At 50.0% G+C, this 16,151-nt stretch overlaps 1 protein-coding gene across 2 annotated transcripts in view; it reads left to right on the top strand.

Moving 5' to 3' along the window:
* Positions 1–3,032: 3,032 nt before the first annotated feature.
* Positions 3,033–16,151, top strand: part of GPR4 (G protein-coupled receptor 4) — an 83,561-nt gene continuing 70,442 nt past the window's right edge. The window contains exon 1 of one of the 2 annotated variants that reach the window (XM_063935769.1): positions 3,033–3,231. In XM_063935769.1, the coding sequence (XP_063791839.1) occupies positions 3,157–3,231 (75 nt within the window). In that variant the 5' untranslated portion in view covers positions 3,033–3,156. Of the gene's footprint in view, positions 3,232–5,926; positions 5,995–16,151 lie in introns of those variants that run through there. The other variant, XM_063935770.1, reaches the window with a different exon arrangement.

A 16,151-nucleotide genomic window follows, 5' to 3' on the forward strand; every position in this document is an offset into this window, starting at 1 on the left:
TGGCAAATCCCAGGAACCGCTGAATAGACTTGAGAGAATTTGGGATGGACCAATTGGCAATGGCTTCCAACTTTGTCGGGTCCATCTGGAGATCCGATCCGGAAATTATATAACCCAGGAAGGGTATAGAGGGAACTTCAAAGGTGCATTTGGATAGTTTACCGTAGAGCCGGTTCTCACGAAGACGTCGGAGGACTTCACGGACTTGTAGACGATGAGATGGAAGGTCTTGGGAGAAGATGAGGATATCATCCAGATAAACAACGAGGTACTTATACAGAACGTCACGGAAGATTTCGTTCACAAAGTGTTGGAACACTGCTGGAGCATTACTCAACCCGAATGGCATTACCAGGTACTCGTAATGGCCATCTCGAGTGTTAAAGGCTGTCTTCCATTCGTCACCACTCCGGATTCTGATGAGATTGTAGGCACCGCGGAGATCTAACTTGGTGAAGATGCGGGCTCCTTTAACTCTGTCGAATAATTCGGTAATGAGTGGTAATGGATAACTATTTTTAATGGTAATGTCATTGAGACCTCGGTAGTCAATGCATGGACGCAGTCCTCCATCCTTCTTTTTGACAAAGAAGAAGCCTGCACCAGCGGGTGATGATGAAGGACGGATAAATCCCTTCTGTAGGTTCTCCCTGATATAATCGCTCATCGCCTCAGTTTCAGGAACAGACAACGGGTAGGTGCGCCCCCTAGGTGGCTTCTTGCCAGGAAGGAGATCGATGGGACAATCCCATTCCCTATGGGGCGGCAGGACATCTGCGGCCTTCTCACTAAAGACATCAGAGAAATCTTGATAAGCCGCAGGTAGACTTGACTGTGTCTTTACTTCAGTAGACTTTATGGGACAGATTTGGGCTAAACAGGACTGATGGCAATGTGAACCCCATGAGGTAAGCTGTAACGTTGACCAGTCAAACTGTGGATTATGTAGCTGGAGCCAGGGCATGCCCAAGACGATCTCCTGGGTGGCTTGAGGAATGACTAAGAACTTAATCAGTTCAGAGTGTAGGAATCCAACTCCCAAGACCACTGGTACAGTTTGATGAGAAATATTCCCCTTGGAGATTCGACTACCATCCACGGCGGTAATATAAACTGGACAGGAAAGTTCACAAATAGGCAAGCAAAATTTATTTACCGCAGCTTGGGTGATGAAGTTTCCTGCAGCTCCACAGTCCACTAATGCTGATGCGGACTGGAGCCCAACTGAAGTCTCTAATGTCACAGGAAGGATAAGGTCTTGATTAGAAGGAGCTTGTCTAGAAGATCCCAACTTGACTCCTCCTTTACAAGTCAGGATCTGGCGTTTCCCGAACGCACTGTGCAGGAGTTAATCTGGTGGCCTGCAGCCGCACAATACAGACAAAGTCTCTCACGAATTCTTCTTGCCCGCTCTTCAGGAGTTAGGCGGGACCTATTTACTTGCATAGGCTCGTCAGAAGAGGGAGACTGGAACTGTACGGAGGGTATCATCCTTGATCTGCGTGGCTCACTCCGAGCGCGTTCATTATTGCGTTCGCGGATGCGAGAGTCCAACTTGATGCACAAGGAAATTAATTCAGACAATTGTACAGGAAGGTCGCGGGTCGCCAGTTCGTCTTTGATCCGGTCAGAAAGTCCATGCCAGAAAGCTGCTACCAGGGCCTGATTGTTCCACTGAATCTCTGCGGCCAACGTCTGGAACTGAATGACATATTGTCCCATACTACGGGTACCTTGACGAAGTTGGATCAGGTCAGCAGAAGCTGATGTTGCACGACCAGGCTCGTCAAAGATCCGTCTGAAGGTTGACACGAATTCTGTGTAGTTGTTAATCAGAGGGTCAGCACGTTCCCACAGAGGAGACACCCAGCTCAGAGCAGATCCAGAAAGTAAGGAGATGATGTAGGCAACCTTGGATCTTGGCGTGGGGAAATTATGTGACAACAACTCAAACTGGATTTCACATTGGTTGAGAAACCCGCGACATAACTTTGGACTGCCATCATACTTGCTTGGCACGGGCAGGTGCAGACGTGACACTGGAGCTGATGCAGCCGGCGTAGAGGAACTCACAGTACTGGCAGGTGCTGGAGTAACAGGAACTGCAGAAGTGTGTACACTAGGCAGGGATTGCTGTAGTGTATCTATCCGGGAGGACATCCCTTGCAGGAACTGGAACATCTGCTGCTGCGCAGCCTCTTGACCATCCAGACGGGAGACCAGATTTTGCAAGGCCTCTGACCCCACACTCCGTCCACCATCCGAGTCCATCGATCCTGGACTTACTGTCAGATTGTGTTTTGACTGTGTCCCCGGAGGGGGCGCTAGTGGGTCAGTGGAGGTGGATGGGAGAAAACGAGGAGGCTGGATAACGTTTCTGCGCATGAGCGCAATGATATTTATTTAGCAGATGATTCACAGAACGGCAGCAGAAATAATAATAATAATAAATGCAAATGTCAATCACACAGCGTAATAGCTGAAAGTCTTATGGCAACGGAATGAATGATGACTGAGAAATGATAACCGGTAAGATGATAAACAGATGAAATGATAACTTTGTAAAGATGATTCTGGTATGGAAACCAGTGCAGGTTAAAACATGAAACTTGGCAGTGATGATGTTAAATGGCAAACCTGGTAGCAGAGGCAGGAGTCTGACTAAGTCCACAGTGCAGGTGGTGAAGCACTGACAGCAGCAAGCTGTATCACAGGTGGAGGAATGGAACACACCTGGAGTCAGTCTCTACTGCAAGGCTGAAGCACACAAGATGATGATGGGTGTGAAGCCTGTTGATGAATGCAGGTATTGCTGGGACTTGAAGTTCCACGGAGCTGTGTAAATAACCAGGAGTACAAGTCTTAGGTAGAGAGCCAGGAACACGGAGGAAACAGGAACAGATCCTTTCACATGGGTCGCAGGAGTGACACAAAGTCCAGGATGCCTGCAGACTGATCCTGCAGTCTCTTATATACCCCTTGGTGCACAGGCATTGGTGGAGTGAGGGAAAGTGGGTGCGGCCAAGCACCGGATTGGCCGCTGTATGCTGACTGTTGGAAACTGTCATGGCGGCGCCCATGCCGCGGCCTAGCGGGAACGCGGCGTGCTACACGCCCGCTGTCACAGGAGCGCTCCCAGGCCCATGATGGCGTCCGATGGCAGGGACGTGGACGACAGCTGACCGCAGGGACCCAGGACGGAGTCCGCAGCGGCGGACAGATGTCAGCTTGGTGAGTCGATTCCTGACATCAGGAGAGCCCCTAGTGTGCAACCAGCTCGAGCCGGGCACAGATTCTAACTGAGGTCTGGAGGAGGGGCATAGAGGGAGGAGCCAGTGCACACCAGATGTAGTACCTAATCTTTCTTTAAAGAGTGCCCAGTCTCCTGCGGAGCTCGTCTATTCCCCATGGTCCTTACGGAGTACCCAGCATCCACTAGGACGTCAGAGAAAATATAATTACTGTGTGCAGTGTGTGACCCCAGGGTGTATATAATATAATTACTTTGTGCACTGTGACCCCAGGGTGTATATAATACAATTACTGTGTGCAGTGTGTGACCCCAGGGTGTATATAATATAATTACTGTGTGCAGTGTGTGACCCCAGGGTATATATACTATAATTACTGTGTGCAGTGTGTGACCCCAGGGTGTATATAATATAAGTACTTTGTGGACTGTGACCCCAGGGTGTATATAACATCATCACTGCATGTTCCTGTGACCCCAGGTTGTATATAAGATAATTACTTTGTGCACTGTGACCCCAGGGTGTATATAATATAATTACTTTGTACACTGTGACCCCAGGGTGTATATAATATAATTACTGTGTGCACTGTGACCCCAGGGTGTATATAATATAATTACTGTGTGCAGTGTGTGTCCCCAGGGTGTATATAATATAATTACTGTGTGCACTGTGACCCCAGGATGTATATAATATAATTACTGTGTGCAGTGTGTGACCCCAGGGTGTATATAATATAATTACTTTGTGCACTGTGACCCCAGGGTGTATATAACATCATCACTGCATGTTCCTGTGACCCCAGGTTGTATATAAGATAATTACTTTGTGCACTGTGACCCCAGGGTGTATATAATATAATTACTTTGTACACTGTGACCCCAGGGTGTATATAATATAATTACTGTGTGCACTGTGACCCCAGGGTGTATATAATATAATTACTGTGTGCAGTGTGTGACCCCAGGGTGTATATAATAGAATTACTGTGTGCAGTGTGTGACCCCAGGGTGTATATAATATAATTACTTTGTGCACTGTGACCCCAGGGTGTATATAATATAATTACTGTGTGCAGTGTGTGACCCCAGGGTGTATATAATATAATTACTGTGTGCAGTGTGTGACCCCAGGGTATATATAATATAATTACTGTGTGCAGTGTGTGACCCCAGGGTGTATATAATATAAGTACTTTGTGGACTGTGACCCCAGGGTGTATATAACATCATCACTGCATGTTCCTGTGACCCCAGGTTGTATATAAGATAATTGCTTTGTGCACTGTGACCCCAGGGTGTATATAATATAATTACTTTGTACACTGTGACCCCAGGTTGTATATAATATAATTACTGTGTGCACTGTGACCCCAGGGTGTATATAATATAATTACTGTGTGCAGTGTGTGTCCCCAGGGTGTATATAATATAATTACTGTGTGCACTGTGACCCCAGGATGTATATAATATAATTACTGTGTGCAGTGTGTGACCCCAGGGTGTATATAATATAATTACTTTGTGCACTGTGACCCCAGGGTGTATATAATATATGTACTTTGTGCACTGTGACCCCAGGGTGTATATAATATAATTACTGTGTGCAGTGTGTGACCCCAGGGTGTATATAATATAATTATTTTGTGCACTGTGACCCCAGGGTGTATATAAGTACTTTGTGCACTATGACCCCAGGTTGTATATAATTTAATTACTGTGTGCAGTGTGTGACCCCAGGGTGTATATAATATAATTACTGTGTGCAGTGTGTGACCCCAGGGTGTATATAATATAATTACTGTGTGCAGTGTGTGACCCCAGGGTGTATTTAATATAATTACTGTGTGCACTGTGACCCCAGGATGTATATAATATAATTACTGTGTGCAGTGTGTGACCCCAGGGTGTATATAATAGAATTACTGTGTGCAGTGTGTGACCCCACGGTGTATATAATATAAGTACTTTGTGCACTGTGACCCCAGGGTGTATATAATATAATGACTTTGTGCACTGTGACCCCAGGGTGTATATAATATAATGACTTTGTGCAATGTGACCCCAGGGTGTATATAATATAATTACTGTGTGCAGTGTGTGTCCCCAGGGTGTATATAATATAATTACTATGTGCACTGTGACCCCAGGGTGTATATAATATAATTACTGTGTGCAGTGTGTGACCCCAGGGTGTATATAATATAATTACTTTGTGCACTGTGACCCCAGGGTGTATATAATATAAGTACTTTGTGCACTATGACCCCAGGGTGTATAAAATATAATTACTGTGTGCAGTGTGTGACCCCAGGGTGTATATGATATAATTACTGTGTGCAGTGTGTGACCCCAGGGTGTATATAATATAATTACTTTGTGCACTGTGACCCCAGGGTGTATACAATATAATTACTGTGTGCAGTGTTTGACCCCAGGGTGTATATAACATTATTGCTCTGCAGCATGTGAGACTACAGAACGTCTTTGTGCTGTGCAGACCCCAGGCTGTGGGTAAGTAACTTTCTCTGTAGTAACACCTGAAACACTCTGCGCTGCTGTGTATTGCTCTGCAGCCTGTGCTCTGCTCTGCAGACAGTTAATGTGTAGCCCAGCCCCCGGGTCTCTGTGTCAGAGTGCTGCCTTCAGCACCGTGCACAGTCCTCTCCCAGCACCTCCTGCACACAGCTGCCCTTGCTCCTGCTGACCGGGGGACCCCTCTACTGCAGCTGCTGCTAACACAGGTGGGTCTGACCTCCAGCCCTGTCCTTATCACTGTGTTCTATGGCGCCAGCAGAGTCTGAGGCGCAGCACAGTGTGCAACTACAGTACTGATACTCTGCTGGCACTGCACTCTCATCCCTTACCCTGCACTCTCATCTCTTACCCTGCACTCTCATCCCTTACCCTGCACTCTCATCCCTTACCCTGCACTCTCTCATCTCTTACCCTGCACTCTCATCCCTTACCCTGCACTCTCTCATCTCTTACCCTGCACTCTCTCATCCCTTACCCTGCACTCTCATCTCTTACCCTGCACTCTCATCCCTTACCCTGCACTCTCTCATCTCTTACCCTGCACTCTCTCATCCCTTACCCTGCACTCTCATCCCTTACCCTGCACTCTCTCATCCCTTACCCTGCACTCTCTCATCCCTTACCCTGCACTCTCATCTCTTACCCTGCACTCTCATCCCTTACCCTGCACTCTCATCCCTTACCCTGCACTCTCATCTCTTACCCTGCACTCTCTCATCCCTTACCCTGCACTCTCATCTCTTACCCTGCACTCTCTCATCTCTTACCCTGCACTCTCATCTCTTACCCTGCACTCTCTCATCCCTTACCCTGCACTCTCATCTCTTACCCTGCACTCTCATCTCTTACCCTGCACTCTCATCCCTTACCCTGCACTCTCATCCCTTACCCTGCACTCTCTCATCTCTTACCCTGCACTCTCTCATCCCTTACCCTGCACTCTCATCTCTTACCCTGCACTCTCTCATCTCTTACCCTGCACTCTCTCATCCCTTACCCTGCACTCTCATCTCTTACCCTGCACTCTCATCCCTTACCCTGCACTCTCTCATCTCTTACCCTGCACTCTCTCATCCCTTACCCTGCACTCTCATCCCTTACCCTGCACTCTCATCCCTTACCCTGCACTCTCTCATCCCTTACCCTGCACTCTCATCCCTTACCCTGCACTCTCTCATCTCTTACCCTGCACTCTCTCATCCCTTACCCTGCACTCTCATCTCTTACCCTGCACTCTCATCCCTTACCCTGCACACTCTCATCTCTTACCCTGCACTCTCTCATCACTTACCCTGCACTCTCATCCCTTACCCTGCACTCTCATCCCTTACCCTGCACTCTCTCATCCCTTACCCTGCACTCTCTCATCTCTTACCCTGCACTCTCTCATCCCTTACCCTGCACTCTCATCCCTTACCCTGCACTCTCATCTCTTACCCTGCACTCTCTCATCTCTTACCCTGCACTTTCATCCCATACCCTGCACTCTCTCATACCTTACCCTGCACTCTCTCATCCCTTACCCTGCACTCTCATCCCATACCCTGCACTCTCATCTCTTACCCTGCACTCTCATCTCTTACCCTGCACTCTCTCATCCCTTACCCTGCACTCTCATCCCATACCCTGCACTCTCATCTCTTACCCTGCACTCTCTCATCCCTTACCCTGCACTCTCATCCCTTACCCTGCACTCTCTCATCCCTTACCCTGCACTCTCATCTCTTACCCTGCACTCTCTCATCTCTTACCCTGCACTCTCTCATCCCTTACCCTGCACTCTCATCCCTTACCCTGCACTCTCATCCCTTACCCTGCACTCTCATCTCTTACCCTGCACTCTCTCATCTCTTACCCTGCACTCTCTCATCCCTTACCCTGCACTCTCATCCCTTACCCTGCACTCTCATCTCTTACCCTGCACTCTCTCATCTCTTACCCTGCACTCTCTCATCCCTTACCCTGCACTTTCATCCCATACCCTGCACTCTCTCATACCTTACCCTGCACTCTCTCATCCCTTACCCTGCACTCTCATCCCATACCCTGCACTCTCATCTCTTACCCTGCACTCTCTCATCCCTTACCCTGCACTCTCATCCCTTACCCTGCACTCTCATCTCTTACCCTGCACTCTCTCATCTCTTACCCTGCACTCTCTCATCCCTTACCCTGCACTCTCATCCCTTACCCTGCACTCTCATCCCTTACCCTGCACTCTCATCTCTTACCCTGCACTCTCTCATCCCTTACCCTGCACTCTCATCCCTTACCCTGCACTCTCATCTCTTACTCTGCTCTCTCTCATCTCTTACCCTGCACTCTCTCATCTCTTACCCTGCACTCTCTCATCTCTTACCCTGCACTCTCATCTATTACCCTGCACTCTCTCATCCCTTACCCTGCACTCTCTCATCCCTTACCCTGCACTCTCCTCTCTTACCCTGCTCTCTCTCATCCCTTACCCTGCACACTCTCATCTCTTACCCTGCACACTCTCATCTCTTACCCTGCACACTCTCATCTCTTACCCTGCACACTCTCATCTCTTACCCTGCACTCTCATCTATTACCCTGCACTCTAATTGTTACTCTGCTCTCTCTCATCTCTTACCCTGCACTCTCTCGTCCCTTACCCTGCACTCTCATCCCATACCCTGCACTCTCATCCCATACCCTGCACTCTCATCTCTTACCCTGCTCTCTCTCATCTCTTACCCTGCACTCTCTCATCCCTTACCCTGCACTCTCTCATCTCTTACCCTGCACTCTCTCATCTCTTAACCTGCACTCTCTCCTCTTACCCTGCACTCTCTCCTCTTACCCTGCACTCTCTCATCCCTTACCCTGCACTCTCATCTCTTACCCTGCACTCTCTCATCTCTTACCCTGCACTCTCTCATCTCTTACCCTGCACTCTCATCTCTTACCCTGCACTCTCTCATCCCTTACCCTGCACTCTCTCATCCCTTACCCTGCACTCTCATCTCTTACCCTGAACTCTCTCATCCCTTACCCTGCACTCTCTCATCCCTTACCCTGCACTCTCATCTCTTACCCTGAACTCTCTCATCCCTTACCATGCACTCTCATCCCTTACCCTGCACTCTCTCATCTCTTACTCTGCACTCTCTCATCTCTTACTCTGCACTCTCTCATCTCTTACTCTGAACTCTCTCATCCCTTACCATGCACTCTCATCTCTTACCCTGCACTCTCTCATCTCTTACCCTGCACTCTCAGCTCTTACCCTGCACTCTCTCATCTCTGAGTCTGTACTGTCTTCTACCCTGCACTCTCATCTCTGACCCTGCACTCTCATCCCTTACCCTGCACTCTCTCATCCCTTACCCTGCACTCTCTCATCTCTTACTCTGCACTCTCTCATCTCTTACCCTGAACTCTCTCATCCCTTACCATGCACTCTCATCTCTTACCCTGCACTCTCTCATCTCTTACCCTGCACTCTCAGCTCTTACCCCGCACTCTCTCATCTCTGAGTCTGTACTGTCTTCTACCCTGCACTCTCATCTCTGAGTCTGCACTCTCATCCCTTACCCTGCACTCTCTCATCCCTTACCCTGCACTCTCTCATCTCTTACTCTGCACTCCCTCATCTCTTACCCTGAACTCTCTCATCCCTTACCATGCACTCTCATCTCTTACCCTGCACTCTCTCATCTCTTACCCTGCACTCTCAGCTCTTACCCCGCACTCTCTCATCTCTGAGTCTGTACTGTCTTCTACCCTGCACTCTCATCTCTGACCCTGCACTCTCATCTCTGACCCTGCACTCTCATCTCTGACCCTGCACTCTCATCTCTGACCCTGCGCTCTCCCAGCCTCCGCAGTCTTCCTCTCGCTGCCACATCTGATCCTGTACAAAGATAACATTTAAATAATGAATGAGATCTATTTCCTGGGATTGATACTCTATGAGCTCTGTCTATTGTTTCCTATTCCTCATGCCGGGTGTACGCCGTACAGTGATCTGACCGATCCTGATACCAGGGTACGCCGTACAGTGATCTGGTCGATCTTGATACCGGTGTACGCCGTACAGTGATCTGGCCGGTCCTGATACCGATGTACGCCGTACAGTGATCTGGCCGCCGTACAGTGATCTGGCCGATCCTGATACCAGTGTACGCCGTACAGTGATCTGGCCGATCCTGATACCGGTGTACGCCGTACAGTGATCTGCCCGATCCTGATACCGGTGTACGCCGTACAGTGATCTGGCCGATCCTGATACCGGTGTACGCCGTACAGTGATCTGGCCGATCCTGATACCGGTGTACGCCGTACAGTGATCTGGCCGATCCTGATACCGGTGTACGCCGTACAGTGATCTAGCCGATGCTGATACCGGTGTACGCCGTACAGTGATCTAGCCGATGCTGATACCAGTGTACGCCGTACAGTGATCTAGCAGATCCTGATACCAGTGTACGCCGTACAGTGATCTAGCCGATCCTGATACCAGTGTATGTGTGCGACTGATCCCAACCTATCGACTGCTCATACATGGTGAATTGTCCACCATAAGTGTTTACAAGTAGGAACGCCCAGAGCAGATATTCACCTTCTCCCCGCGCGGTAACCCTCTGATTCTGTGTGATACGTAGAACCTAATGATAAGCCCCAGAGGGCACAGTCTACACCCTGAGTCTGCGAGGAGAAATCCGCCCTCTGGGGCTCAGCGCGTGGGGTTCCTAACTCAGTCCTGATCGCTGGTGTGCGAATTGACAAGGCGGCTGATTATCGATTGACTGCGTATGTGTACGGATCGTAATGCGCAGGCGCGAGGCCAATCCTGCGTCTTTTTTTATCGCTAGGTGAACGCAGGTTGATTGCAGGAAGAGGGCGTTTGGGGGTGGTAACTGGGCGTTTTCTGGGAGTGTCAGGAATAACGCAGGAGTGCCCAAGCGTTGTCAGGGCGTGTGTGTGACGTCAGCGCCGGCCCCGATCAGCCTGTTCTATCGCGTTGTAAGTCCTGGGCTGCACACCCACTGCGCACACTGGAAACATCATTCGCTGGTGAGTGAGATGTGAACGGATTTGCAATGCTTTTTGCACGGCGTACACAGACTTGCGCGGGGCGGATTTCACTGTCTGGGCGGCGACTATCTGATCGCAGATCTCTGCAGAGTCACAGAGGAGCGATCAGGTGTGGATCAGGCCCTGAAGCGGGCGGCGCTGACGATGAGGCTGCGCAGTGTCTGGGGCTTAGCGTGCGGGGATGCTGCGCTAATTGGGTAAGTCCAGGCAGACAGCGCGTCACTGCGCACTCTTCATGTCTGAGCCTGCACCATTGTAAGCCCTGATCCTGCACTGTCTCATCTGTGTCCCTCATTCCTCTAATCCCGCACTCTGTCATGTCAGACACTACATTCTTATCTCTGATCCTGCACTGTCTCTGCATTCTTCTATACCGCACTCTGTCACCTCGGGTCATGCACTCTCTCATCCCCAGTCTGTCACTGTATGCAGTCTTTCATTTTACAGAAATTCACTGTCCCTGCACTCTTATCTCTGACCCGGCACTCTCTCATCTCTGACCCAGCACTCTCTCATCTCTGACCCTGATCTCTCTCATCTCTGACCCTGATCTCTCTCATCTCTGACCCGGCACTCTCTCATCTCTGACCCTGATCTCTCTCATCTCTGACCCGGAACTCTCTCATCTCTGACCCTGATCTCTCATCTCTGACCCTGATCTCTCATCTCTAACCCAGCACTCTCATCTCTGACCCAGCACTCTCTCATCTCATCTTTCTCATCTCTGACCCAGCACTCTCTCATCTCTGATCCAGCACTCTCTCATCTCTAACCTGGCACTCTCTCATCTCATCTTTCTCATCTCTGATCCTGCACTGTCTCTGCATTCTTCTATACCGCACTCTGTCACCTCGGGTCATGCACTCTCTCATCCCCAGTCTGTCACTGTATGCAGTCTTTCATTTTACAGAAATTCACTGTCCCTGCACTCTTATCTCTGACCCGGCACTCTCTCATCTCTGACCCAGCACTCTCTCATCTCTGACCCTGATCTCTCTCATCTCTGACCCGGCACTCTCTCATCTCTGACCCGGCACTCTCATCTCTGACCCTGATCTCTCTCATCTCTGACCCGGCACTCACTCATCTCTGACCCGGCACTCTCTCATCTCTAACCCAGCACTCTCTCATCTCTAACCCTGATCTCTCTCATCTCTAACCCAGCACTCTCATCTCTGACCCTGATCTCTCTCATCTCTGACCCAGCACTCCCTCATCTCTGACCCGGCACTCTCTCATCTCATCTCTCTCATCTCTAACCCAGCACTCTCTCATCTCTGACCCTGATCTCTCTCATCTCTAACCCAGCACTCTCTCATCCAGCACTCTCTCATCTCTGAACCAGCACTCTCTCATCTCTAACCTAGCACTCTCTCATCTCTGACCCAGCACTCTCTCATCTCTGAACCGGCACTCTCTCATCTCTGAACCGGCACTCTCTCATCTCTGACCCAGCACTCTCTTATCTCTGATCCAGCACTCTCTCATCTCTGATCCAGCACTCTCATCTCTGAACCAGCACTCTCTCATCTCTGACCCGGCACTCTCTCATCTCATCTTTCTCATCTCTGACCCAGCACTCTCTCATCTCTGATCCAGCACTCTCTCATCTCTAACCTGGCACTCTCTCATCTCTGACCCGACACTCTCTCATCTCATCTTTCTCATCTCTGATCCTGCACTGTCTCTGCATTCTTCTATACCGCACTCTGTCACCTCGGGTCATGCACTCTCTCATCCCCAGTCTGTCACTGTATGCAGTCTTTCATTTTACAGAAATTCACTGTCCCTGCACTCTCTCATCTCTGACCCAGCACTCTCTCATCTCTGACCCTGATCTCTCTCATCTCTGACCCGGCACTCTCTCATCTCTGACCCGGCACTCTCATCTCTGACCCTGATCTCTCTCATCTCTAACCCAGCACTCTCATCTCTGACCCTGATCTCTCTCATCTCTGACCCGGCACTCTCTCATCTCTGACCCGGCACTCTCTCATCTCTGACCCGGCACTCTCTCATCTCTAACCCAGCACTCTCTCATCTCTAACCCTGATCTCTCTCATCTCTAACCCAGCACTCTCATCTCTGACCCTGATCTCTCTCATCTCTGACCCAGCACTCCCTCATCTCTGACCCGGCACTCTATCATCTCATCTCTCTCATCTCTAACCCAGCACTCTCTCATCTCTGACCCTGATCTCTCTCATCTCTAACCCAGTACTCTCTCATCCAGCACTCTCTCATCTCTGAACCAGCACTCTCTCATCTCTAACCTAGCACTCTCTCATCTCTGACCCAGCACTCTCTCATCTCTGACCCAGCACTCTCTCATCTCTGAACCGGCACTCTCTCATCTCTGAACCGGCACTCTCTCATCTCTGACCCAGCACTCTCTCATCTCTGATCCAGCACTCTCTCATCTCTGATCCAGCACTCTCTCATCTCTGAACCAGCACTCTCTCATCTCTGACCCGGCACTCTCTCATCTCATCTTTCTCATCTCTGACCCAGCACTCTCTCATCTCTGATCCAGCACTCTCTCATCTCTGAACCAGCACTCTCTCATCTCTGACCCGGCACTCTCTCTTCTCATCTTTCTCATCTCTGACCCAGCACTCTCTCATCTCTGATCCAGCACTCTCTCATCTCTAACCTGGCACTCTCTCATCTCTGACCCGGCACTCTCTCATCTCATCTTTCTCATCTCTGATCCTGCACTGTCTCTGCATTCTTCTATACCGCACTCTGTCACCTCGGGTCATGCACTCTCTCATCCCCAGTCTGTCACTGTATGCAGTCTTTCATTTTACAGAAATTCACTGTCCCTGCACTCTTATCTCTGACCCGGCACTCTCTCATCTCTGACCCAGCACTCTCTCATCTCTGACCCTGATCTCTCTCATCTCTGACCCGGCACTCTCTCATCTCTGACCCGGCACTCTCTCATCTCTGACCCGGCACTCTCATCTCTGACCCTGATCTCTCTCATCTCTAACCCAGCACTCTCATCTCTGACCCTGATCTCTCTCATCTCTGACCCGGCACTCTCTCATCTCTAACCCAGCACTCTCTCATCTCTAACCCTGATCTCTCTCATCTCTAACCCTGATCTCTCTCATCTCTGACCCAGCACTCTCATCTCTGACCCTGATCTCTCTCATCTCTGACCCGGCACTCTCTCATCTCTGACCCGGCACTCTCTCATCTCTAACCCAGCACTCTCTCATCTCTAACCCTGATCTCTCTCATCTCTAACCCAGCACTCTCATCTCTGACCCTGATCTCTCTCATCTCTGACCCAGCACTCCCTCATCTCTGACCCGGCACTCTCTCATCTCATCTCTCTCATCTCTAACCCAGCACTCTCTCATCTCTGACCCTGATCTCTCATCTCTAACCCAGCACTCTCTCATCCAGCACTCTCTCATCTCTGAACCAGCACTCTCTCATCTCTAACCTAGCACTCTCTCATCTCTGACCCAGCACTCTCTCATCTCTGACCCAGCACTCTCTCATCTCTGAACCGGCACTCTCTCATCTCTGAACCGGCACTCTCTCATCTCTGATCCAGCACTCTCTCATCTCTGATCCAGCACTCTCTCATCTCTGAACCAGCACTCTCTCATCTCTGACCCGGCACTCTCTCATCTCATCTTTCTCATCTCTGACCCAGCACTCTCTAATCTCTGATCCAGCACTCTCTCATCTCTAACCTGGCACTCTCTCATCTCTGACCCGGCACTCTCTCATCTCATCTTTCTCATCTCTGATCCTGCACTGTCTCTGCATTCTTCTATACTGCACTCTGTCACCTCGGGTCATGCACTCTCTCATCCCCAGTCTGTCACTGTATGCAGTCTTTCATTTTACAGAAATTCACTGTCCCTGCACTCTTATCTCTGACCCGGCACTCTCTCATCTCTGACCCAGCACTCTCTCATCTCTGACCCTGATCTCTCTCATCTCTGACCCGGCACTCTCTCATCTCTGACCCGGCACTCTCATCTCTGACCCTGATCTCTCTCATCTCTAACCCAGCACTCTCATCTCTGACCCTGATCTCTCTCATCTCTGACCCGGCACTCTCTCATCTCTGACCCGGCACTCTCTCATCTCTGACCCGGCACTCTCTCATCTCTAACCCAGCACTCTCTCATCTCTGACCCGGCACGCTCATCTCTGACCCTGATCTCTCTCATCTCTGACCCGGCACTCTCTCATCTCTGACCCGGCACTCTCATCTCTGACCCTGATCTCTCTCATCTCTAACCCAGCACTCTCATCTCTGACCCTGATCTCTCTCATCTCTGACCCGGCACTCTCTCATCTCTGACCCGGCACTCTCTCATCTCTAACCCAGCACTCTCTCATCTCTAACCCAGCACTCTCTCATCTCTAACCCTGATCTCTCTCATCTCTAACCCTGATCTCTCTCATCTCTGACCCAGCACTCTCTCATCTCTGACCCTGATCTCTCTCATCTCTGACCCGGCACTCTCTCATCTCTAACCCAGCACTCTCTCATCTCTAACCCTGATCTCTCTCATCTCTAACCCAGCACTCTCTCATCTCTAACCCTGATCTCTCTCATCTCTAACCCAGCACTCTCATCTCTGACCCTGATCTCTCTCATCTCTGACCCAGCACTCCCTCATCTCTGACCCGGCACTCTCTCATCTCATCTCTCTCATCTCTAACCCAGCACTCTCTCATCTCTGACCCTGAGCTCTCTCATCTCTAACCCAGCACTCTCTCATCCAGCACTCTCTCATCTCTGAACCAGCACTCTCTCATCTCTAACCTAGCACTCTCTCATCTCTGACCCAGCACTCTCTCATCTCTGACCCAGCACTCTCTCATCTCTGAACCGGCACTCTCTCATCTCTGACCCGGCACTCTCTCATCTCTGATCCAGCACTCTCTCATCTCTGATCCAGCACTCTCTCATCTCTGATCCAGCACTCTCTCATCTCTGACCCTGATCTCTCTCATCTCTAACCCAGCACTCTCTCATCCAGCACTCTCTCATCTCTAACCTAGCACTCTCTCATCTCTGACCCAGCACTCTCTCATCTCTGACCCAACACTCTCTCATCTCTGAACCGGCACTCTCTCATCTCTGAACCGGCACTCTCTCATCTCTGACCCAGCACTCTCTCATCTCTGATCCAGCACTCTCTCATCTCTAATCCAGCACTCTCTCATCTCTGAACCAGCACTCTCTCATCTCTGACCCGGCACTCTCTCTTCTCATCTTTCTCATCTCTGACCCAGCACTCTCTCATCTCTGATCCAGCACTCT

The sequence above is a fragment of the Pseudophryne corroboree genome, chromosome 8, assembly GCF_028390025.1.
Source record: "Pseudophryne corroboree isolate aPseCor3 chromosome 8, aPseCor3.hap2, whole genome shotgun sequence".
Classification (NCBI taxonomy): Eukaryota; Metazoa; Chordata; class Amphibia; order Anura; family Myobatrachidae; genus Pseudophryne; species Pseudophryne corroboree.